Genomic DNA, 23,364 nt, shown 5'->3' with positions numbered 1-23,364 from the left:
TGGATGTTTTGTAAACAATTTTTTTCCCCCAGCATTTTTATTTATTTTAAGGGAGACAGATTGAGAAGAGGAGAGGCAGAGAGAATCCCAAGCAGGTTCTGCACTGTCAGCACGGAGCCCGACATGGGGCTCAAGCTCACCAGCCGTGAGATCATGACCTGAGCTGAAACCAAGAGTCAGATGCTCAACTGACTGAGCCATCCAGGCGTTCTCCCCCACCCCCCACCCCAGATGGATGTTTTGTATGTAAATGCTTAGATGTATTCAAGGTAAAAGATGGATGGGTTGCGAATGTGACAGTTGCAGGTGTTACCTTGAGTGGCATTGCCATGTTAGTATGAGTTGGTAGAGTTCCAAACAGTCTTTCCTGGTTTACAGAGTAGATCCATATCCAGGAAATTGCATGTATATTTAAATCTTGCATTCTGCACAGGATTTAAGTCCCTGAGTATCTATACAAATGTAAATCACGTATATACGTCCTTACGTAGGATCTAAACCGATGTATATTGAAATGGGAAATTTTTGTGTACATGTAGGAGAGTCCTGACAGCTCTGTCCAGTGGGAAGCTCTGTCGCCTGTTGGTACGTCCTGTGTCCCAGCTCTTTCAGCTTCTAAGAGCCGAGCAAACACCAGAAATCCTTAGGATGGCTCAGAGATTTGTATGTAGGCATAAAAAATTGTAGATGTGGGGTTCATCGTGTGCATGTCTGCAGACAGCCCACACAGGAGCAGGATGTAGCATGCGTGGCTCTTCGTGCCCAGGACTCCTAGCATCCTTGCCCTGGCCATTTGTCCTCCATCCTCATCACTGAGGGTGCCCCCAGGAGGCAGCACCACTTTCTTAAAACCACTGGGAAAGACAGGGTGGTGTTGGGCAGGTCTGGGCAGTGCTGACCTAAGGTAATAAGGCACCTGTGGGTTCCTTTCTGCTTTTAGTAGTGGACAAGGGTGGGTGTGTTGGGTAGTCTCAAGAAATTATGCAGAGAGATCCCATGTACCCTTTAGCCAGTTTCCCCCAGTGGTAACATGCTGAAAAACTGTAGTACAGTATCACAAAGGATGTTGATAGTCAAAAGTCTATCACCACTGAGATCCCTCCCACGATCCTTCTGTAGCCACACCCACTTCTCTGACCCCTGGCAACCACCAGTCTGTCCTCTATCTGTATATTCTGGTTATTTCAAGAATCTTATGTAGATGGAGTCATACAGTACATAACCTTTTGAGATTGGCTTTTTTTTTTTTTTTTTAACTAGGCATAGAGTTTATTTTGAAAGATATGAGGCGGTGGTATTCAAAGTTTTGAAACTAGAAAGGGACAGAATATCACAGATATTCGTGTGCCCAGCATATTTACGTTTTTGAGTAAGGTTTTTGGTTTTGTTTAGCAATGGTTCACCTGTGTGGCTCAGTCAGTTTAGCGTCCAACTTCAACTTGGGTCATGATCTCATAGCTTGCGAGTTCGAGCCCCGCGTCGGGCTCTGTGCTGACAGCTCAGAGCCTGGAGCCTGCTTCGGATTTTGTGTCTCCTTCTCTCTCTGCTCCTCCCCCACTTATTCTCTGTCTCTCTCCTTCAAAAATAAATAAAAACATTAAAAAAAAAAGTTATAGCACATCATAATGGAAATTCAGGTTCCCAGTCCTTCCCCCTCTAGTCCCATTCTCTCCCTCCTCAGAGGCAGACGTACTGTGCATTCAGTTTTGTCTTTGTCTGGTATTACGCATGTGTACCGCCTGTAAACTCTGTGTGTGTGTGTGTGTGTGTGTGTGTGTCTGTCTGCGTCTGCGTTGTGTGCTTTGTGCGTTTAAAAAGTCCCAAATAGGGGCGCCTGGGTGGCTCGGTCGGTTAAGCGTCTGACTTCGGCTCAGGTCATGATCTCACAGTCCGTGAGTTCGAGCCCTGCATCGGGCTCTGTGCTGACAGCTCAGAGCCTGGAGCCTGTTTCAGCTTCTCTGTCTCCCTCTCTCTCTGCCCCTCCCCTGTTCATGCTCTGTCTCTCTCTGTCTCAAAAATAAATAAACGTTAAAAAAAATAAAATAAAAATAAAAAGTCCCTTATGCTGCCTTTTTTTTTTTTTAATATTTTTAATGTTTGCTTTTTTTTTTTTTTTTTTAATTTTTTTTTCAACGTTTATTTATTTTTGGGACAGAGAGAGACAGAGCATGAATGGGGGAGGGGCAGAGAGAGAGGGAGACACAGCATCGGAAACAGGCTCCAGGCTCTGAGCCATCAGCCCAGAGCCCGACGCGGGGCTCGAACTCACGGACCGCGAGATCGTGACCTGGCTGAAGTCGGACGCTTAACCGACTGCGCCACCCAGGCGCCCCAATGTTTGCTTATTTTTGAGAACAAGGGCGCGAATGGGGGAGGTGCAGAGAGAGAGGGAGACACAGAACTCAAAGCAGGCTCCAGGCCCTGAGCTGTCAGCACAGAGCCTGACGTGGGGCTTTAACTCATGGACTCACGGGCCTTGAGAACATGACCTGAGCCGAAGTCGGCTGCCCAACCGAGCCGCCCAGGCGCCCCTAAATGCTGCCATTCTATACACATCTCTCACATGCATTCCTCACTTAGCACTATTTGTAAGGTCTCTCCTTGTTGCTACATACAACTTCCTTCAGGTTATTGCTGTAGGCTTCCGCTTCACAGACGTGTTACTGTCCGTTGGTGGTTTCTCATCTTACAGACAGCTCCACAGCAAGTGCCCTTGCACTTGTTTGCTGGCACGTGTATGAGCGTGTTCTAGGACGTACGCCCGGAAGAATTTCTGGTAATGGCATGCACTGTCTTGCTCTCAGATTATTCAGTTGCACCACCTGTTAGTTGCACCAACCTAGTCTCCTCCCCGCAGTGTATGAGAGTGCCCACCAGTTGAATGAATGACATGGTAACTTACGTTAATCTCCATTTGCCAGGGAATTTTGAACGTGTGAATTAATGGAAGATCCCATAAGTAAGGGTCAGTGACTGTTGGAATGCATTTCTTAAACCTGGGTTTGGAAAGAGTGTTTTAGCTCTGGCACAAGCGGCAGGAGCCATGTCCCTCTTTTTTTTTTTTTTTTTTTTTCTTTTATATTTCATGCATTCCACCTTGAAGCTGAGTGAGTTACTCCTTTTAATAGGATTCGGACTGGAGTGGCTGCACTAGGTGGTGTAGTTTGCTCTGTTCTATTATATACTTCCTTCTTTGAAGAGAGGGTCTAATGTATTTGTCCTTCCACATTTTAGTTTTTGGGGTTGCATTGGTGTACAGTTTTCTGGATGTTGGGACACAGTCTCTATGAGTGGCTCTTGTATGTTTTGCTGGTTTATTTGGTTTGGGTTTTGTGCTTTGTTTTTTCAAAGGTCCCTTTTGAAGGTTCTCCCTTCTTGCTTCTCTGGCCCTCCTAGACTCTTCTCTGTGCGTAGCTGAGACCCCTTCTCTGCTGGCCTCTGAGACCAGCACCCTGCTTGTCAGAGATTTAATTGTTCTTACTGTTTTGGAATCATGACTGTTAGTTCATTTTGTAAATAAACGATGAAAATTGAATTGGTTAGTTCATTTTGTAAATAAACGATGAAAATTGAGTTGGTTACAAATATCTGAGGCTTGTAAGTGGTGTAGTTTTTATTTATTTAAAAGTCATCCCTATAGTCCCTTGAAATGTATCCATTTTGGGGTTGAATATTTGGTTGTGGTGCTGGGTACCTCACTGTCCTTGATCTGTTCCTGTTGTCCAGGAAGAATACAGAAATTCCATGCCCGCTTCCAGTTTTCAACAACAGAAGCTGCGCGTCTGTGAGGTCTGTTCAGCCTACCTTGGTCTCCACGACAATGACCGTCGCCTTGCAGACCACTTCGGGGGCAAGTTACACTTGGGGTTCATTCAGATTCGAGAGAAGCTTGATCAATTGAGGGTACGTTAATGTGTTGTGTTTCTGGAGAAAGAAGTCTCTTGACTGTCCTCATGTTTCTTGACTTCTAGAAAACCTTATGTTTTTATCCTCTCTCAAGAACGTGCCTTGAGTTTTATAGTGAAGTATTCTGATTTCATCACTTTGTTCACACGAGAGATCTAAGGTCTTAGAATCCAGAGGGACCTTGGATATTTATTTAGTCTGCACTTGTTTACAGGAAACAAAGAGTCTCGTCCCCAGGTACAGACCGCTCTTGCCCACCTCTGAAGTAACTTCTGGTTGGAGATCGGAAGAGCCAGTAGTCTCGTTTTTCTCCTTGGGCAGAGGTGGATGTGTGGAGAGTGGTTAGGCTAGACAGAAGATCACGTTTCCCGGCCCTTGCCTTTGAGCCTTCTCTGGAGGATGCGGATGTGGTGGGGCTTTTTTGGATGGTGCTGCTGCACCACTGTCCACCTTTGTCTCTTCCCCAAGACTCCTCATTTTCCTAGGTTAGGCTCTAAAACATATCATGGGCGCAGAACATTCAGAAGGAAGGATGAGCGTGTTTTAGATACTTTGAACTGTTTTTCAGACTGGTGGAGTCCTCCCTGCTGCGTATGGAGACCGTTGGGATGGGGTACTAGGCCTCCTATGCAGGCCTTCCCTCCACGCACGTGAAATTCAGTATAGAGGGACAGACATATGGCCCCTGACTGGGACCCTGTGACCATCGGGGTAGAGAGCCTTGTGTGTCCCCAGAAGGAGCAGGGGGGACAGAGCTCTGCCCCTGAAGAGGGGTTGCCAGCAGGTGCGGTGTGAACTCACCAGCAAGGGTGGGGCTGGGGTGTCAGCCTCTGCTCTTGAAACATTCAGCTCTGTGCTCCCAATAGAATTTTGAAAAGTGATACACTCTGTCACATATTATTAAGTTGGAATTTTGTCCTTGCAAGTTGATGGATATGAAAGGTGTAAAAATATTTGTGTCGCCAATAGAATATAAAACTTTTTTTAATGTTTGTCTATTTTTGAGAGACAGAGTATGAGCGGGAGAGGGGCAAAGAGAGAGGGAGACACAGAATCTGAAGCACGCTCCAGACTCTGAGCTGTCAGCACAGAGCCGGACAGAGGGCTTGAACCCACGACTGTGAGATCATGACCTGAGCCGAAGTCGGATGCCTAACCGACTGAGCCACCCAGGTGCCCCGCCAATAGAACATAAATAGCAGTTTGGTGTCCACTACCATGCCCGCTAAAAATGTACTACTTAGCAGTTGGAAATGGCACTTTTACATTTCTCCTTTAAATTACGTTTCCATTTTCTATCATCCCATAATTTTGTCCTGGTATTTTTTTTTTTTTAAGTTTATTTATTTATATTGAGAGAGAGGGTGAGCAAGGGAGCAGCAGAGAGAGAGAGAGAGAGAGAAAGAATCCCAGGCAGGCTCAACACAGAGAGAGCCCCACATGAGGCTCGATCTCCCAAACCATGACCTCATGACCGGAGCTAGAATCAACAGTTGGACGCTTAACTGACTGAGCCACCCAGGTGCCCCTGTCCTGGTATTTTTTTTTTTTTTTTTTTTATAGCTGAAAACTTGTTATTTTTTTCTTAACACATATTTCTCCAACAGAGATGAGAGTATATTGAAAATTTTCCCCCTAAAACCTTAAGAACTTAAGTATTAACTTGATCTAGAAAGCATGTTTTATCATTGAAGTTACAAGTGGCATGTTGTTGACCAAAGCAACATAAGTGTATTTTGATAATAGCTGTTAAACTAACAACAGAAAATGTATTTGTAAGTGCACCTCCTAACAGTAGGGAGGGGTAGAGTTCTGGGCCCTAATCAGAGATGGTGTCCCTTACAGTGGTCCCAGAGGTGTGCCACACACTGAGGGTAAGAGCGAGGCAAGACCTTCTTTGTTAGGGGTGGAAGCATAGCGTCTAGGAAGTCGGGAGATGTGGAAAGGAGTTAATGCCAGACCATAGGCCTGTGCTCGGTCACATCCCCTTTAGGAAGTTAAGGGGCTGAAACTCCCATCCTTAACCCTAACCGTAACCTGTCCATCGTTGTGTGCCTGCTCAAGTGTAGGACAAGTGAAACCAGGGGTGGAGGGCCAGAAGCAACCAGACAGGAAGGCTCTCGTGCCTTGGGAGTGCTTTGAGGACAGCTGGCCCCTCTCTCAGTCCTTGCTACGCCTCTCATGCAGTGTCTGGCTGTAGTCTGCAGCAAGGTGGGACCATCCTTTGTGCCATCATGAGCACGAAAACACTGATGACCCTTTGTCTCCCTACTCCACTCTACACAGGGCTTCGTTCCACTCAGCAGAGAGGTGGGGGCACCAAAAGGCTTTGAGTTGACCTTGGGTGGGAGTATGCAGACTGATCCCAGGGCTTTGAGCTAAGCTGTGTCAGTTGTGTTCGGGTAGTAACGTTTCTCATGGCCTCCTCCTGTCTGTGCATTGTCTTTGCTCCATGTTTATAATCCAGCCTGATGGGCCAAGTATTGAGGGTTCAGGGTCTACCTCCCCTGGCCTACTGTCGCCATGAGGCTGGGTCTAAAGCCAGTGTAGCACACAGCACCCCAAGGACAGGCAGCAGGATATGTTTGGTTAGAGACATGTTCTTTTTTACCATAAAGTTTGTGGAGTCTCCTTTGGGTAAAAAAATAACTTTCTGGATTGGTGTGAGGCAAAAGATAGATTTCTGTGACTTAGAACTGTAGCATCTGTTAGAATATACACGTCACTGAATTTGTAAGATATAATGATAAAAGCGTTATTTTCACGTATTTCCCATTAAGAAGCTTTAATGGTGATTGTGTTCCTGTTTCTTAAGAGTTTCTGTTGGATTTCTAAATTATCAATATTGAGATTACGTAAAAGTGCTTTGTTAAACAGCGTTGACACTCTAGTTGGTGTAACTTGCTCTTCTCTCATTTTCCAATTTCTTGTTTATTTAGAAAACTGTGGCTGAAAAGCAGGAGAAGAGGAATCAGGATCGACTGAGGAGGAGAGAGGAGAGGGAGCGGGAGGAGCGGCTGAGCAGGAGGTGAGTCCACGGCGGATCCACGCCCAGGGAGACCCTGCTCCTTCCTTCAGTCTGGCTCATAGCACTTAAGCTCAGCCACGGATCTCAGTGGCCCTTAAAAGAAAAATAAGCAATGTGCAACATGTTTCGGAGAGCAGGGTTTGGGCTGGCGTGGTAGGAGCCTTGCGGTGCGTACACGGCCACCCTGAGCTGCAGGAGCAGTTGTGACAACCTCATTTGTACCTGGAAAGGTGTGAGGGAGGGCTGAGCGGTGGCAATGGGAGAGGCACCTGCCGCGCCCCCATGAGGTCAGGGCCGACCAGTCGGCAGGAGCAGAGACTTTATGGAGCTGGAGCGTGTTCTGTCACACAGCCGTACTGCCCTAGGGGAAATCCATCAAAGGGCCTTAGGGCTGAGTAGACTCCAGTGTTGACTGAGGGTTGTGGGGCCAGTGGACAGGGGCAGAAGCAGTGAGAACTGTGAAGAGCTACCTAGGAGAACCAGGCGAAGGAGCTGCTGGTTGACGGGTGCGAGTGGGAAGGGTGTGGGTGTGTTGTGGGGGTAGAGCTGATAAGGTTTGCTGGTACGAGGTGGCGAGGCAAGCAGAGGGGGATTGCAGTCGGCCTCACTGCTTTCTGGCCTGGCGTGGCCACTTAGGAAAATGGAGAAGACTGGGACCAGTGTATGGGGTGAGAAGGCGCTGCGGGGAATAGGACTTGGCTTTGACTGTATTCACTTTGAGATGCTTAGGAGACATCTGGTCAGAGTTCAGGGAAGAGGCCAGAGGCCGGACCACGCTCTCGTGGGGCACAGCTCGCTGTTCCTTGAAAGGCCCGGATGCTGGGATTCCTGGAGGAATTCCTTAGTATGTAATTCAGAAAGGACAGATCACGTTTATAGTTTTCTCTGTGTTTCTTTTCATTACTTTAATCATCTAACAGGTTGTGATTGTAAAGAGACTCACTGAGTATAAAAATGTATTAAGCAAAACATGTAAGTCTCTTTTTACCTGAAAGTGACCACTACTCCAGTGGGGTGTGTCTGTGTGTGCGGAAGCACGTGGGACCCTTGCCTCACCTCTGAGATCTTCCCCCAGCAGGGGTGCTCCTGACAGATTCACAGTGCCCTTACAGTGATGTGGCAAGGTTAACTACCCTTTTTTCCTCCCCCACCTTCACACTTTTTGCACATCCCACCCCCTGCCTCTGGCAGCCACCAGTCTGATCTCTGTATCTGTGAGGTTTGGGGTTTTTTTTAGGTTCCACAGATAACTGAGATCGTACAGTATTTGTCTCTGTCTGACTTATTTTACCTAGCATCATGCCTTGGTGGCCCGTCCATGTTGTCACAGATGGCAGCATTTCCTTCCTTTTTGTGGCTGAGTAGTGTTTCGTTGTGTATTTACTTGTTTATCCGTCCATATGTCGGTCTCCATGTCTTGGCCCTTGTAAATAGCGATGTGATGAACGTAGAGGCACAGAGGTCTTTTCAAGATAGTGATTTCAGTTTCTTTGTTCCTGTTGTTGAGAGTGAGCAGGGGAGAGGGGCAGAGAAAGAGAGAGAAGGAATCTGAAGCAGACTTCACGCTCCGTGCGGAGCCTGACGCGGGGCTTATTCCCACACAACCCTGGAATTGTGACCTGAACTGAAATCAAGAGTCGGGGGCACTTGGAGCTATAGGCCTGAGAACTAGAAAATAACAAGTCTCTGAGAAGCTGACTCTCCTTCACCTTGTAGACTAGGGGCACCTCTCCTCATACGTATGTGAGGGGCGGGGCAGTTTGGGGGAAATTGTTCATCTTTTTTTTTTCTTTCAGGTCTGGTTCAAGAACCAGAGATCGCAGGAGGTAGGTTTGCAGATCCATTAATGTGTTCTCAGTCAAGTGTCCTTTTCCATGTGCATTTTTTCCTTAATAGTTAACCATTATAGCTTCACAGTTGTTACCTGGTGGGCAGGGCTGGTTGGGGACACACTCAAACCCTGTCTGTCTTCGTCAGGTTGGTTGGGGCTTAGTGCAGCAGAGGGACCCACTGTCAATGAGAGAAGTCAGGTGGGATTGCTGAGGCCTATGGGCAGTGAGTGTTTCCTGGCAGGATGTTTTCGGGAAGCATCGGTGGGAGCATCAGGCCATAATTCTCTTTGACCGGAGATTGATTGGGGGGACTCTTGTGAACCCCAGTTGTATTTTTGTAGGAGGGAAGGGGAGATGCCAGGGAAGCATCAGGTCGGACCTGCTGAGAGAGAAGGGCTGTTGGGATGGGGCCATCACAGCCTTCAGAGCCGTCTGGGTGTCTGCTGCAGGTCGCGCTCCCGGGACCGGCGTCGGAGGAGGTCAAGATCTACCTCCAGGGAGAGACGGAAGTCATCCCGGTCCCGGTCCCGAGACAGACACCGGCGCCACCGCAGCCGTTCCCGGAGCCACAGCCGGGGCCACCGCCGGGCTTCCAGGGACCGGAGTGCGAAATACAAGTAACTACTCTGACTCCTTCAGTAGCTGCAACCGGAGTGAGCCCCTTCTCTTTGTGTTCCCAGGGTCTGCTGGGGGTCTGTCATCGGGGCCCGTTGGCCATACCCGGTAGGGATGGGTCTGAGGCTTTTGCCTCAGGAGCCTGGCTGGGCATCTGTGGGACTGAGTGTTGGAGCCTTGAGAATTGTGAATGGGGCCCAGGGAACAGGGAGCTCTAAGCAGAGAGCAGCGGGTAGATTCAGGGCCAGGACAGTTGAGAGGCTGTGGGGGTGGTTACATGGGTATGGCTCCCTCTTGTGACCCGCTGCACACTCAGTGTCACCTCCATACACAGAGCCCCTGAGATTTGTGTCCTGACCAGGTGCCTCTTGCCTCTGTTTTATTTTGTTTTTGTTGTTGTTTGTTTGAGGAAAAACAAATTAAGGTTTGTTGTTTTTTTTTTTTAAGTTTATTTGAGAGAGAGAGAGAGAGAGAGAGCGAGCATGTACGTGTACATGCACAAGTATAGAAGGGGCAAGAGGGAGAGAGAGAGTCCCAAGCAGGCTCTTCCCTGTGAGTACAGAGCCCGACGTGGGGTTTGAACTCAAGAACCACGGGATAGTGACCTGAGAGAGGTCAGACGCTTAACCAACTGAGCCACCAAGGCATCCCAAGGAAAAACAAATTAAAAACCATTCATACTCACACTTCAAGATAAGCACTGTGTGTGCTTGATTGTGGCCTTTTTTCCATCACGTTTACATAACGGGTCATATTTCTCATATGCACTCTTGTTTTTTGCTCCATTTACACTCAAGCGAAAGCTTACCCTATTGGGAGAAACCTCTGCACATGTTACTTTTTCATGGCTGCCTAACACTCCTTTGTGGCGTGGGCACTAGACGGCTGCCCTCTGGCCTTCTGTGGGCCTCCCCAGGTGTGCTGGGTCTTGGCCTTCCCTAACCTGGTGTTGAGGATCCGAGTTGTCAGCGCCCCAGGAGCCAGCCTGAAGGGGGATGCCAGCCTCCTCTGAGCCTCTGGTTCTCTTTTCCCAGGTTCTCCAGAGAGCGGCCGTCAAGGGAGGAGTCTTGGGAGCATGGGCGCAGTGAGCGAGGGGCCGCTGACTGGAGGCTGGAGAGCTCCAACGGGAAGACAGCTTCGCGGAGATCGGAGGAGAAGGAGGCTGGCGAGATCTGAGCCTACATCTGGGCCTGTAAATAGTCTGTTAAACGTTTGACACAGCCTAAAGTACCCCTTTATATTTGCTGAATACACCTCATCTTTTGTAGTTTACAATTTCTATTGTTTTGGAGCTAGCTGTGAGTTTCTAGAGATGTACAGAGTTGCTCCTGTGTTCTGGGGTTATGTTGAGTAGGAATAAATAAATCTGACAGACGGCCTCCTTACTGCTGCGGTGGGGTCTCTGCTGTCCCTCCTGTGCTCTAGAGACTTCACCATGGCCTTCCATGGTTGATGACACGCTGGATGTTCTCCGTGAGCTTTATTCACCCTCAGAAATGGTGACCTACTGTTAGACATCCCTTTGAGTGTTGGCATCTGACATGCCTTGCCGCCCTGACCAAGCGGAGCGAGGTGTGCAGAGTCGTCTGCCTGCTGGGCTGGATGTGTCCTTTCTGAGGGTCTGAGCTGCCCGGCCCCGCCCCTCAGTGCAGACCACAGCAGGCTCTGCGGGGGAGGAGGGAGGTGCCCCATCCTGCATCCACTTCTCTGGAAGGACTGCCGGTCTAGTGTGCTGTTAGCATAGCCTCAGCCTGCCTGGCTCCAGTGAACCACACTGCAGTTCCCCCTTCAGGAGTTACTTAAGGACAAAGAAAGGCCTTTGGACGGCATCCACGTGGCAGCCGCAGGGTCCTCAGAGGCAGGGGTTACTGATTTGGGATCAGGCTGTAGTTCAGCTCACACTCAGGAGAGGCTAGTGGTGTTCTCATGCTCTCAGCTGCTCTGTCACACGAACTCAGAGACCAAAATCAGCCCATCAGCCCTTTGGGTTGGTTTATTCTAGGAGGGAGCTTCTGATGGCCAGGTTGTGAAAACTGTCATCCCCACCCCCTTAGTGCAGAGGTTGGCCCAATGGGCACATGGTCACTGGGTCTGGCTCTTGTGCCACCAGCACCGGGAAGTGACTGGTAGCCGTGCTGTGGACTCTGGTATCGCAGTGTGTCCCCTTCTAGAAGATGTGTGGATAGGTGGGTACTCCTGCAGCATAGCTTTTCCCTGGCCCCCTGTCTCCACAGGGAGAAAGGGCAGTGTCAGTAGGGTGTCCGTGTCCTGCACTTGTCTGGGGCCCGGGCTGAGCCAGGAAGAAGGGGCCTTGCTGGAACACCCAGTGGGAGGCTGCCAGAGAGCAAGGGGTAGACGTCGGCTTGGTAGGTGGTGTAGACACCAAGCGGGCTGGGTGGTGGAGGTGCGTCTTGGGTTCGGGAAGTAGAGGCAGATTGGTGCAAAGCCACGAATGGGTTAAGGTTAAGGGTGGTCCTAGGAGGGGAGGGGCGGAGGGAATGAGGGCTGGGGTCCTGGGTGCCCGACTCGGCTCTGCAGTCCCGTGTGGGGAATGCAGAGAATGGTCTGAAGCAGGCAGGGACACCCTAGCTCAGACAGCGTGAGGGTGTGCTGCTAGGAGGCAGAGTGTCAGAAGCACCTCCTGCCTACACCCCCCATCTCCTGGAGGGTTAGGCTTTAGAAAACAAAAGAAAAACAAAACTGTAGAACAGTAGTAAAATACACACAATTTACCATTTCAACCTTTTTTGTTGGTTTGTTTGTTTACTTTTGAGAGAGAGTACGAGAGGGGTGAGGGCAGAGAGAGGGAGACACAGAATCCGAAGCAGGCTTCAGGCTCCAAGCTGTCAGCACAGAGCCTGATGCAGAGCTCGAACTCAGGAACCACCAGATGATGACCTGAGCCGAAGTCAGATGCTTAACCGACTAAGCCACCCAGGTGCCCCATTTCAACCATTTTGAAGTGTGCATTTGAGTGGTATTGAGTGTGTCACCATCCATGGAGGGGTGGTTTTGAAAGGGCATCCCTGGACTTAGTGAGATCTCAGCCACAAGCATGAGGCTGAGGTCAAGGCTGCAGCTGCTCCCTTCATGTGTGGGCGCTCACCAGTCTGCAGCGGAGCAAGGAGTCTGCAGCTCTTATGGTTGACTCTCCAACCTCGTTATTGGAGGCGCCCACTGCCTCTGGTGCACCCCAGGCCCCTGAGCCTCATGGCTTTCAAGGGTTCGCCAAGCTCCCGTGTGCAGCAGTGCAGCGGACACACCGTCCTGTGTTCCAGGTGGGTGGAGAGGAGGAGGTGATATTGATGGAGGCCACGCACGACACTCCCAGAGCTCCACAGCTCATCCCAGGTGGGTTTCAACAGAGGTGAGCTCCTGGTCGGGGGGATGTGGAGGGTGCCTAGAGAAAGTCACCCATAAATCATGAAGTGGCTGGGACCAGAGTTCACCACCCCACCTTGAGTCCTTGCTAAGAATACAAAAATGTGGGGAATGTTTATGGAGAAGCAGGGATGCAGGTCAGGGGGTAGTTGCAGTCCCTGAGGAGATTTGGGTGGGCCAGGCCAGCAGGTGCAGGGCCTCCAGGACCCCAGGGTCATAGTGGAATCCATGTTCCTTGGGACCACCCCAGGGCTGTGTGGTGCCCTCAGCCCCTCCCAGTTGCTGTTCCTTGAGGATTTCCCCGCTACACACAGAGTCCTGTCGATTGGCGGAGGACAGAGTGACCAGTACCTAGTGTGGGTTGTGGCACTTTCTTACTGCGTAGAGGTCTGGGGCTACCTTCCAAACTCAAAATGGGGGTCTCTAGCCAGGTCGAGGGCTGCCATCTGATGAGGGGAGGGTTGGAGAGAATCTGTTGGCCTTGTTCCCTGCATGGGAGCCCATAGGATCCACAGCAGGGCCCAGCCTTGGGGAGCACCCACCCCAGGGTTCACTGGCAGGTCCTGGGCTCTCACTGCATTCTGTGGATATGTGGAGATCCTTCCTTAGGGTAATGAGGTGCACTTGGCTGGGCCTGGGAGCTGGGAGAGCTCCCTGGGCAAGGTGGTACGCATCTGTGATTGGAGTAAGGGGGAGAGGGGCTGTGCACCAGAGTGCCTTGGAAGGGACCCTTAACCTAGAAATGGGATGGTGGCCACAGTGAGGGCTGGGATCCACATATGGTTACGCTCTGGTAAGATTGGGACAGTTGAGTGGTTCTTAAGACTTTAACAGGTACCTTAAAACAGGTTGCTACCCTGCCTCCCCGCTTCGATTTTCTGGGGAGGGGCCCCAGAAAGAATGTATTTTCATTATTTTGTAGGTCGATTTTTTTTTTTTTAGTTAACATAAAATTCAACATTTTGACCGCTTGAAAGTGGTTTATAATCTATTCCCAATGTTATACTGTCTAGCACTATGTAGTTGCAGAACATTTTCATCACCCCAAAAGGAGACCTAGTTACCAGTAGGCAGTCACTCTCTCTGACCCAGCCCTAGACCGTCGCTCCTCTACTTGCTGTGTCTGTCGATTTACCTGTTGTGAACGTTTTCTGTAAGTGAAAGCACGGTAAGTGACCTGTGACTAGCTTCTTTTACTGAGCGTAGTGTTTTGCAAGATGGTCCGCACCGTACCATAAACTGGAATGGGGGCAGCAGGGTGTTGGGGGCCAGGAGTGGCACCAGCTTCAAACCCTGAATGGCCTCTCTGGGATGTGAAGTGAGATGCCGACTCAAAGAGGGGCCCCCAGCTCTTGGCATCAGGGCACACGCCAGAGGTAATACTTGGACCTTAGGAAAGGGGGGTTGAGGAGTCATGTCCTCAGTTGATGACACAATTAAATCCTCTGTCCACTGCACAGTCCGTATGCCAGCACCCCAGACAATCCCTCCCCTACTTTCCGCACATGCCCTGGGCATCCTCTGGCGCATGAGGCTATGTGGTGCCACGTCGCCCTGCATGTTATATCACTGCTGACAAAGCTGATGGCTACTTAATGGATGGGCACAAGGTCTGGTGGGTGGCCATGGTCCCTGTCCCAGCCCATGCAGGAGGACTGACCGTCCTCACAGGAGTGCCAGTGCTCCCTGCATAACACAGATCCACAAGGAAGGCTGAGGGGAGACCCTGGGGGTCACCGGATTTCCTGAGCACCTGAAGCTCTCTAGCGCTTTCTGGCCCTTTGTTCCTGCCCTTCACTCTTTTCCCTCCCTGGGGCTAATACAGCTGAGCCTAACCCTCCCAAGGCAGTTGGGCAGGGGTCACTGCCAGGGGAGGAGCAGTGGTGAGAGCTCGTGAAGAAGACTGCCCCCACCACTGGACCCAGACACCTTCTTTTTGTTTTTATGGAGATATAATTGATAAATGGTGTTCTGTTAATTTCAACAACACACATATATGTTGCAAAATGGTCACCACGGGAAGTCTGCTTAACATGTCTTCACAAATTGTTTTCTGGTGGTGAGGACCGCTAAGCTGTACTCTGAGCAGCTTTCAAATATACACTATGGTGTTATTGTATATGTAATAATGTAACTATGTAATAAGGTGCAGTATTGTATATATAATGCTGTATATGTAACTAATAATATGTAATATGGTGCCATGTTACTGTATATATAATTTGGTATATATAATTAGGTAATAATATAGTGTGTTATTTGCATAATACTGTATGTAATTATGTAGTATAATACAGTGCAGTATTATATATAATACTGTATATGTAATGTAATGATATGTAATACAGTGAAGTGTTCTGTATAAAATGCCATATGTAATTACTATATATGGAATACTGTGTATATATATAATTAGGTAACATATAATACAGTGCAGTATTATATATGTAATACTATGCATGTAATTATGGAACAATACAGGATAGCATTATACATAATATTGTATATGTAATTACATAACCTATAATACGGTGAAGTATATATATCTGTAATAGATGCATGTAAATATATGATGCAATTATATATAAATATAACTATAATACTGTATATTATGTAATATATAATACAGTATGCTTACTGTATGTGGAATACTGTGTATGTAATTATGTAATAATACACAATGCAGTATTACATATTCCTAGGCCTTTTTCTGAGGCTGCCGGAACCTTCTTTGGAGCTCTGAAGGTCCAGCGTGCCTGGGACTCCAGACGAGTCAGCTACTGGCTGGGCCCAGCCTCTCTCCCTACAGAAGAGGGCACGGAAGAGTTTAGAGAATAAGAAGCAAGCTTTGCATGTCCACCTGGGTCAGGAAATGGAACGGTGTCTCAGCTCCTGGGAAACCCCCGTCTTTCCTTCGCGGCCCCTCTGTCTTCCCAGAGGTCACAGCCTCCCGACATGTGGCAGTCTTTGACACATTCGTTATTTCATTGGTCTCCGAAGACCAGGAGTCAAGACACAGCTCAACCAAGTTCTCCCTCACAGGCTGCAATCGAGGGGTCTCCTCTGGGGCTGTTCTGGAGAAGGGTCCCCACTCACATGGTTGCTGGCAGCATTTAGCTACCTTCTGGGCGTCAACAAGAGGTCCACTCCATGGGGCAGCCACAGCATGGCAGCTTGCTGCTTCAAGCCAGCGAGGAAGACCGTCTCCAAGCAAGAGAGGCGTTATTAACCATGGAAGCGACACCCAGTCCCCTTTCAGAATTTTGTGGGTTAAAAGCAAGCCGTAGCATCCACTAGCATTGCCACAGTTCAAAAAAGAAAACAAGGGGGAAAGGAAGAAAGAAAATATAATTGCTGGTGAAGATGTGGAGGAACTGGAACCCTAAATACTGCTGGTGGAACAGAGAATAGGTCAGCTACTGTGCAGAAGAGTCCAGCAATGAGTTCCTCAACGCGTTAGAATTCTGTAACCCAACGACTACATTCCTAGATACACACCCAAGAGAACTGAAAGCAAGAACTCCGATACTTGTGCACACACGTTTATAGCTGCATTTTTCACAATAGCCAGAGGGTGAAAACAACCAAATATCCATCAGCAGTTGGATGGATAGACAGAAGACAAAATATAGAAAACGGTATGGAGGTTCCTCCAAAAATTAAATACCATGTGATCCAATAATTCCACTAGTGTGTGTTTATCCAGGGGAAGTGAAAACACTGATTTGAAGAGCTCTCTGCACTCCAGTGTTTTTTGCAGCATTATATACGAACAAAATGTGGTCTCTTCATGCAATGAAATATTATTCAGCCATAAAGATGACTGAAATTCTGATTCATACTATAGCATGGATGAGCCTTGAGAACATTATGTTAAGTGAAAACGAAGCCAGAGACAAAAGATCACATATATGAACTATCTAGCGTCAGTTCCGTACAGACAGTAGACATGATCTTCAGAGGTTCTGGGGGAGGAATGGGAGTGACCTGGGGCACAGGGCTTCTGGGGCGATGAAAAGGTTTGTAACTAGATAGTGGTGTTGGTTGCACAGTATGAATGTGCTAAATGCCACCGAATTGTATGCCCTAAAGTGGTTTAAAGGTTAACTTTGTTTTATTTATTGTTTATATTAAAAACAGCAAAACCCACATTCAGAAGGAGGTGGAGAGACTACAGAAGGGTATGAACACCAGGAGGTGGGGATCCTGAGGTACTTTTCTCACTGACACTTTTTGAGTCTGTGCTTTTTGTCTTTGTCCATGTGTCCAGTCTTTATCCTTTGCCGGGATCAATGAAGTCACTTATGGTCAATATAGTTAACGTATTTGGTCTTGTTAACACCATCTTATTTTGAGCTTTCCCCTTGCCATGCCCATTCTATTTCCATTTTTGCCCCTTTTTGAGGGGATTGTTTTAGAATAGTTTTTAATTATTTTATTAATTTTTAAACAAATGTTTACTTACTTATTTTTGAAAGAGAGAGAACAAAAGCAGGGGAGGGGCAGAGACACAGAATCCGAAGCAGGCCCCAGCGCAGACCCCGACACGGGGTTAGAACTCAAGGACTGTGAGATTGTGGCCTGAGCTGAAGTCAGACGCTTAACCAATTGAGTCACCCATGTGCTTCAGTGTTTTATTTTTTTATTTTTAAAATTTATTTTTAGAGTGTGTGTGTGTGTGTGTGTGTGTGTGTGTGTGTGTGTGTGTGAGCGAGAGAGGGGCAGAGAGAGAGGGAGAGAGAAAATCCCAAGCAGGCTCTGTGCCGTCAGCAAAAAGCCCAACATGGGACTTGATTCCATAAACTGAGATCGTGACCTGAGCTGAAACCAAGAATTGGACCTTAACTGAGCCATCCAGGTGCCCCTGTTTTAGAGTATTTTAACTTCCTACTTTTTTCTCTCCGTTACTTTGGAAGTCAGACATTCCATTTCTATTTCATGGTTGCTCCAGAATTGACAACGTACGTGCTTAGTGTATTGTGGTATGCTAGCTGAATAATAGCCACCAAAGATATCCAGGTCCTAATCCCCGGAACCTGTGAATGTGGCTTTATATGGCAAAAGGCTTTGGAAGGTGTGATTAAGAATTTTGAGATGGGGAGGGGCACCTGGGTGGCTCAATCGGCTAAACGTCTGACTTTGGCTCAGGTCATGATCTCACGGTTCATGGGTTCGAGCCGTACGTTGGGCTCTTCTGACAACTGGGAGCCTGGAGCCTGCTTTGGATTCTGTGTCTCCCTCTCTCTCTGCCCCTGCCCCATCTCATTTTCTCTCTCAGAAGTAAACATGAAAAAAAAAATTTAAATTTTTGAGATGGAGAAAGTATTTTGGATTATCCAGAGAGGCCTACTGTGATCACATGGGTCCTTATTAGAGGCAGGCAAGGGGATATGTGACTACAGAAGAAAGCAAGATACTCCTAGCTTTACGGATGGAGGAAGAGGCCCAGAACCAAGGAATGCAATTCTAGGAGCTGGAAAAGCAAGGAAACGGATTTCCCCCCAGAGCTTCCTGAAGGAGGAGCACAATCTGTCTGACATACTGACTTCAGCATAGCGAGACCGAGTTTGGACTTCTGCCCTCCCAAGCTGTGATACGAGAATGGATTTGTGTTGTTGTTTTAATGTTTGTTTATTTTTATTATTTTTTTTTAATTTTTTTTAACGTTTATTTATTTTTGAGACAGAGACAGAGCATGAACGGGGGAGGGGCAGAGAGAGAGAGGGAGACACAGAATCGGAAAGCCATCAGCCCAGAGCCCGACGCGGGGCTCGAACTCACGGACTGCGAGATCGTGACCTGGGCTGAAGTCGGACGTCTAACCGACTGAGCCACCCAGGCGCCCCGTTGTTTATTTTTGAGAGGAAGAGAGCACAGGCAGGGGAGGAGGAGAAAGGGGCAGAGGCAGAATCCCAAGCAGGCTCCTGTCAGCACGGAGCTGGGTGTAGAGCTCGAACTCAGGAACTGTGACGACATGGCCTGAGCTGAAATCAAGAGTTGGACACTTGGGGTACCTGGGTGGCTCAGTCGGTTAAGCGTCCAACTTTGGCTCAGGTCATGAGCTCATGGTTTGTGGGTTTGAGCCCCACATCGGGCTCTGCACTGTCAGTGCGGAGCCTGCTTGGGATTCTCTCTCCTCTCTCTGCCCCTTCCCCATATGCACTCTCTCTGTATCTCGAAATAAACAAATAAAAAGACTTAAAAAAAAAAAAAAGTTGGACACTTAACCGACTGAGTGACCCAGGCGCCCCAAATTTGTGTTCTTTTAAGTCACTAAGTTTGTTAGCCAGCAATAGGAAAGTAATACAACTAGCAAAATCTAAAGTTAATAACATGTTTCCCTCCCAGATGACATAAGGACTTAAGAGCACTTAACTGCCATTGAGTCATGACTCAATTCTGACTTAGTTATTAATATCTGGTGTTTTATGTCTGTAGGGTGTTTTTTTTTTTCCTTTCTAATCTCATGTGATTTTATATACAATCAGTGTTTGTGTTAGCACGTTGTTTGTTATTCATTCCTTCTTACATCTCAGGCTTCTCCCCAGGCTCACTGTCCTTCTGCCTGAAGTGCACCCTTTAATAGAGTCAGGATAGGGTGAGGCGGGATCCGGAGAATTTAATTCAGATCTGTTTTTAAGGTCACTATTTCTCTCTGTGACTATGCTTTATCTGTTAAACTTAGCCATTGAACATTTATTTAATGTTTAAATTTTTAAAAATTTATTTTAGGGGCTCCTGGGTGGCTCAGTTGGTTAAGTGGCCAACTTTGGCTCATGTCATGATCTTGTGGTTCATGAGTTTGAGCCCCCGCATCGGGCTCTCTACTGTCAGAGTAGAGCCCCATTCAGGTGCTCTGTCTCCCAATCTCTCTGCCCCTCCCCCCGCCCATGCACTCTTTCTCTCTCTCAAAAATAAACTTTTCAAAATAATAAAATTTTATTTTAGAGAGAACATGGACCGGGGGGGTGGGGGGAGGAGAGAGAGTGAATCCCAAGCAGGCTCCACACTCAGCATGGAGGCTGATGCAGGGCTCCATTCCACAACGGTGGGATCATGACCTGAACCAAAATCAAAAGTCAGACTCTCAACCAACTGAGCCACCTAGGCACCCCGGGATTTTGGGGTTTTTTTTTTTTAATGTTTTTTATGTTTACTTTTGAGAGAGAGAGAGTGTGAGCCAAGGAGGGGCTGGGATAGAGGGAGACACAGAAATCTGAAGTAGGCTCCAGGCTCCGAGCTATTAGCACAGAGCCCAATCCGGGGCTTGAACCCGCGAACCGTGAGAACATGACCGGAGCCCAAGTTAGATGCTTAACCAACGGAGCCACCCAGGTGCCCTGCCCTTTGTGGCCTATAGTAAAGTGCCTTTATCTAGGAAGGACTTACTTCCTACTGCCAGGTGCCTATGAGGGAGTCCAGGATCGTTTTAAATGAGATCCATAGCCTGAGATTTTGGGGGACCATTCAGGTGATACAAACTTGGGCTGCAGAGCCATGGAGTGTCAACATCAGATTTCGATTTATCAGGAAAAGATGTTCCCTTTTCTGCTTACCACCAAGGTATTTTTTTTTAGGCCCCCTTTTTGGGGAAAGGAGAGAATTCTCCAGTAGGCGTAGCCTTTTGGGGCCCGAGCTTTATGGGGAAGAGTCACCTATGGAGCACATCACCTTATACTGCCCCCTTTTTTACCTATGAAAAAGAAAATTCTAGCCCAATGTTGCTAGTTTTGGCAAATACCTCAGGACCCAAGTAGTTTAGGTGCTGTGATAACCTCTCCCTCTCTGAGTCCTCGCCTTTACTTGGTTTCTGGCCAGAAGGTTCCTTATCCTCTTCTTTGCTCTTTGATGCTTTTAGGACTATTTAATCTGGATGTCTGACCGGTTCAGTCAATAGAGCATATGACACTTGATCTCAGGGTTGTAAGTTGAAACCCCACATTGGATATAGAGCTTTATTTTTTATTATTTTTTATTTTTTTAATGTTTATTTGTTATTGAGAGACAGAGGCAGAGCATGAGCATGGGAGGGGCAGAGAGAGGGGGAGACACAATCTGAAGCAGGCTCCAGGCTCCGAGCTATCAGCACAGAGCCCGACGCGGGGCTGGAACTCAGGAACTGTGAGATCATGACCTGAGCCGAAGTCGGTGGCTCAACCAACTGAGACACCCAGGCGCCCCTGGGTATAGAGCGTTAAAACAAAAACAAAAACAAAAACAAACCATTGAAACCATTTGTCCAGTATCTGTAGTTAGCTGAAGTGAAACTGTGGCCTCTGTTCCAGGTTGGAAATGCCTGCTCAGAGCAGTCCGTGTCGGAGCACTGACAAGGCCCCCAGCCCTGAAGGAGGAGCTGAGTGTGTCTGGAAGAAGTATCCCGCTCTCCCCTCCACCCCCCCAGATAAAGACGGAAAAAATGGGCGAGTAATTTCAGTGCATAAGATGAACTAAAAGTCGTCTACAGATCTCCAGAGGAAGGCTTCTGTGGGCTAATCTGATGACGGATACCACAGCAGGAAAATAGGGACGGACACAAATGGGCAGTTCACCGGTGCTGGGGCAGGACCCGCCTCCTCCTACCAGGTCCAGAGTCTGGAGGAGGGGCTTTCCTGCCGGGGCCCCCGAGGCCCCCGGGCCCCCCAGGCCCCCAGGCCCCTCCAGCAGCACACGGGTCGGGATCTGCGCAGGTTCTGCCGGCAGGGGGCGCCGCTCCCTCACGTTCCCAGAGGCCGGGACGGGCCGCGGTCCTGGTTGGGTCAGGGGCCACGCGGCGGGTCCGGGCCCGCTCGCCTGCACCTGGAAGGAGTCCGGGCCTCGCCCGCTGAGGGTGGGGGCGACCTAAACCTTCCCTCGATCGCCCAGGGCGCCCGGGTCTAACGACGGTGGGGTGCGACTCCGGCGTCTCCGAGACCCCCCCCCCTCCGCAGACCCGCGCACGCCCCCAGAGAGAACACGAGCATGCAGGCTGAGGCTTTCTTGCGGGGACTTTACTCAAACTCTGGAACTCGCGGGAGGGGCGGCTGGGCGGCGGGCGCCCCTCTCCGAGTTTAGCCGTAGCTGATGGCCAGCGCCAAGATCACGTGGCTCAGAAACTTTTCCAGCGAGGCGTGCATGGCCGGGCTGAAGTCTCCAGGGTAGTGCCGGGCGAGGGTCACCAGCAGGCAGTGGCCCAGGAGCTGCGGAGAGAGGCAGTCGTCCCGCCCGGGGCCGTCCTTCTCCACCCCCTTTCTCGGCGACCGCTGACCCAGCGCTGGCCCGGTGCTCACCTTGAAGTTGACGGGGTCCACACGCAGCTGGCGCACGTGCAGGTCGCTCAGAGCCCACAGGGCGGTAGGCAGGTCGTCCAGGTGGGCCACGGCCCGCGTCAGCGCGTCGGCCACCTTCTGGCCGTGGGCCTTGACCTGGGCGGAGCCGGGGGTCAGGTCGAAGTGGGGGAAGTAGGTCTTGGTGGTCGGGAAGGCCAGGAAGGTCCTGCGGGAGGAATGGCTAGTGAGGTGCGATCCGAGGGCGAGGGTGGGGGGGAGGCTTGGGGAGGAAGGGCACCAGGAGCGGCGGGGGACGGCATCCGCGGGGCAGGCGCCAAGGCGGGGAGCCGGAGGGGCGCCGGGACCTGTTCGCCCGCACCTCTCCAGGGCCTCGGTCGCGTAGACCCCAACGTTGCTCCCCAGCTTCGTCCACAGCGCGCGCACTGCCGCCCTCTCCGCGGCGGACAGCACCATCGCGGATCCGGCGTTGAGCGGCGAGCGCTCCGCGCCGGATGGCAGCACGGACGCGATTGGTGCGTCCCCGCGGCCTCCAGGGGGCGCCACGCCGCGGCCGCGCCCCGCTTCTGCTCGTAGAAGAGTCCTGAGGGGTCCCGGCCCCGGTGCTGAGGGGTCCCAGAGTCTGGGACCTGCCCTATTGCCATGAACCCCGCGGCCCCATTTTTGTACTGTTTATTATATGGAAACTAATAATTTGTTATTATTATCATCAGGGGACACTGAATTTTATTCTCCCTCCCTTCCTCCCCAGCCCATTATGACATCTCTCTGAGTCTATTTTCGCACTGATTGTAAAAAAGGAACATAAAAATGTCCTCTTCCCAAGGTTGCTGTGAGAATTAAGCAGATAACAACTGTCAAGCTCATGGCATATGTTCCTTTCAGGGTAGTAAACATTTATTAAGTTCCTCCACTGTATCTCAGTCGTGATACCTGCCAGGCGCCACTCTACACATTAAATTTTTTTTTTTTTTTTGGAAAATTCATATAACATAAAATTTACCGTAGTAGCCATTTTAAAGTGTACAATTCAGTGTCTTTAACCACATTCACACAATGTTGTGCAACCACAACTATCTAGTTCTTGAACTTCATCATCCGAAATGGAAACTTTGTGCCCATTAGCAGTCGCTCCACAACCCTTCCCCTCAGTCCCCGGCAACCACCAGTCTGCTCTCTGTCTCTATGGATTTGCCTATTCCGAATATTTCCTCTATGTGGAATCACACACTATATATTCTTTTGTGTCTGGCTTCTTTCATTTAGCATGTTTCCGCTCACGTTGTAGCCTGTGTCAGTGCTCCATAGCTCTTAATGGCTGAATAATGTTCCACTGTAT

At 49.2% G+C, this 23,364-nt stretch overlaps 2 protein-coding genes and 1 long non-coding RNA gene across 5 annotated transcripts in view; 2 read left to right on the top strand and 1 right to left on the bottom strand.

The window, feature by feature from the left end:
- The window catches only part of LUC7L (LUC7 like), a 37,022-nt gene extending 26,256 nt beyond the window's left edge, over positions 1 to 10,766 (top strand). For 2 of the 3 annotated variants that reach the window (XM_030301495.1, XM_030301497.1), the window contains 5 exons: positions 3,727 to 3,903; positions 6,846 to 6,934; positions 8,731 to 8,760; positions 9,216 to 9,383; positions 10,416 to 10,766. In XM_030301495.1, coding sequence (XP_030157355.1) covers positions 3,727 to 3,903; positions 6,846 to 6,934; positions 8,731 to 8,760; positions 9,216 to 9,383; positions 10,416 to 10,557 — 606 coding nt within the window. In that variant the 3' untranslated portion in view covers positions 10,558 to 10,766. Of the gene's footprint in view, positions 1 to 3,726; positions 3,904 to 6,845; positions 6,935 to 8,730; positions 8,761 to 9,215; positions 9,420 to 10,415 lie in introns of all 3 variants that reach the window. The other variant, XM_030301496.1, reaches the window with a different exon arrangement.
- Positions 10,767 to 12,275: 1,509 nt separating this feature from the next.
- On the top strand, positions 12,276 to 16,911 carry LOC115504229. Its single transcript, XR_003965625.1, has 2 exons — positions 12,276 to 12,732; positions 15,465 to 16,911. It is a non-coding gene; the product is annotated as an uncharacterized LOC115504229 (long non-coding RNA).
- Positions 16,912 to 21,734: 4,823 nt separating this feature from the next.
- Positions 21,735 to 22,541, bottom strand: HBQ1 (hemoglobin subunit theta 1). Its single transcript, XM_030300904.1, has 3 exons — positions 22,387 to 22,541; positions 22,029 to 22,233; positions 21,735 to 21,938 (listed from the first exon to the last, which is right to left on the bottom strand). Exons 1-3 carry the CDS (start codon positions 22,479 to 22,481, stop codon positions 21,810 to 21,812), a joined length of 429 nt encoding a protein of 142 aa, XP_030156764.1. The 5' UTR covers positions 22,482 to 22,541; the 3' UTR covers positions 21,735 to 21,809.
- Between the last annotated feature and the right edge of the window lie 823 nt (positions 22,542 to 23,364).

This window comes from Lynx canadensis, chromosome E3 (genome assembly GCF_007474595.2).
Source record: "Lynx canadensis isolate LIC74 chromosome E3, mLynCan4.pri.v2, whole genome shotgun sequence".
In the NCBI taxonomy this organism is placed as follows: domain Eukaryota; kingdom Metazoa; phylum Chordata; class Mammalia; order Carnivora; family Felidae; genus Lynx; species Lynx canadensis.
Note: the sequence above shows the minus strand (reverse complement) of the source record. Positions and strands in the feature narration are given on the sequence as shown.

Bases quoted from the DNA above. Each gene is read 5' to 3' on its own strand.
- HBQ1 (XM_030300904.1), bottom strand. From the start codon at position 22,481: ATGGTGCTGTCCGCCGCGGAGAGGGCGGCAGTGCGCGCGCTGTGGACG. The intron at 22,234-22,386 runs GTGCGGGCGAAC...TTCCTCCCGCAG, and splicing joins GCGACCGAGGCCCTGGAGAG to GACCTTCCTGGCCTTCCCGA. The intron at 21,939-22,028 runs GTGAGCACCGGG...CTCTCTCCGCAG, and splicing joins TGGACCCCGTCAACTTCAAG to CTCCTGGGCCACTGCCTGCT.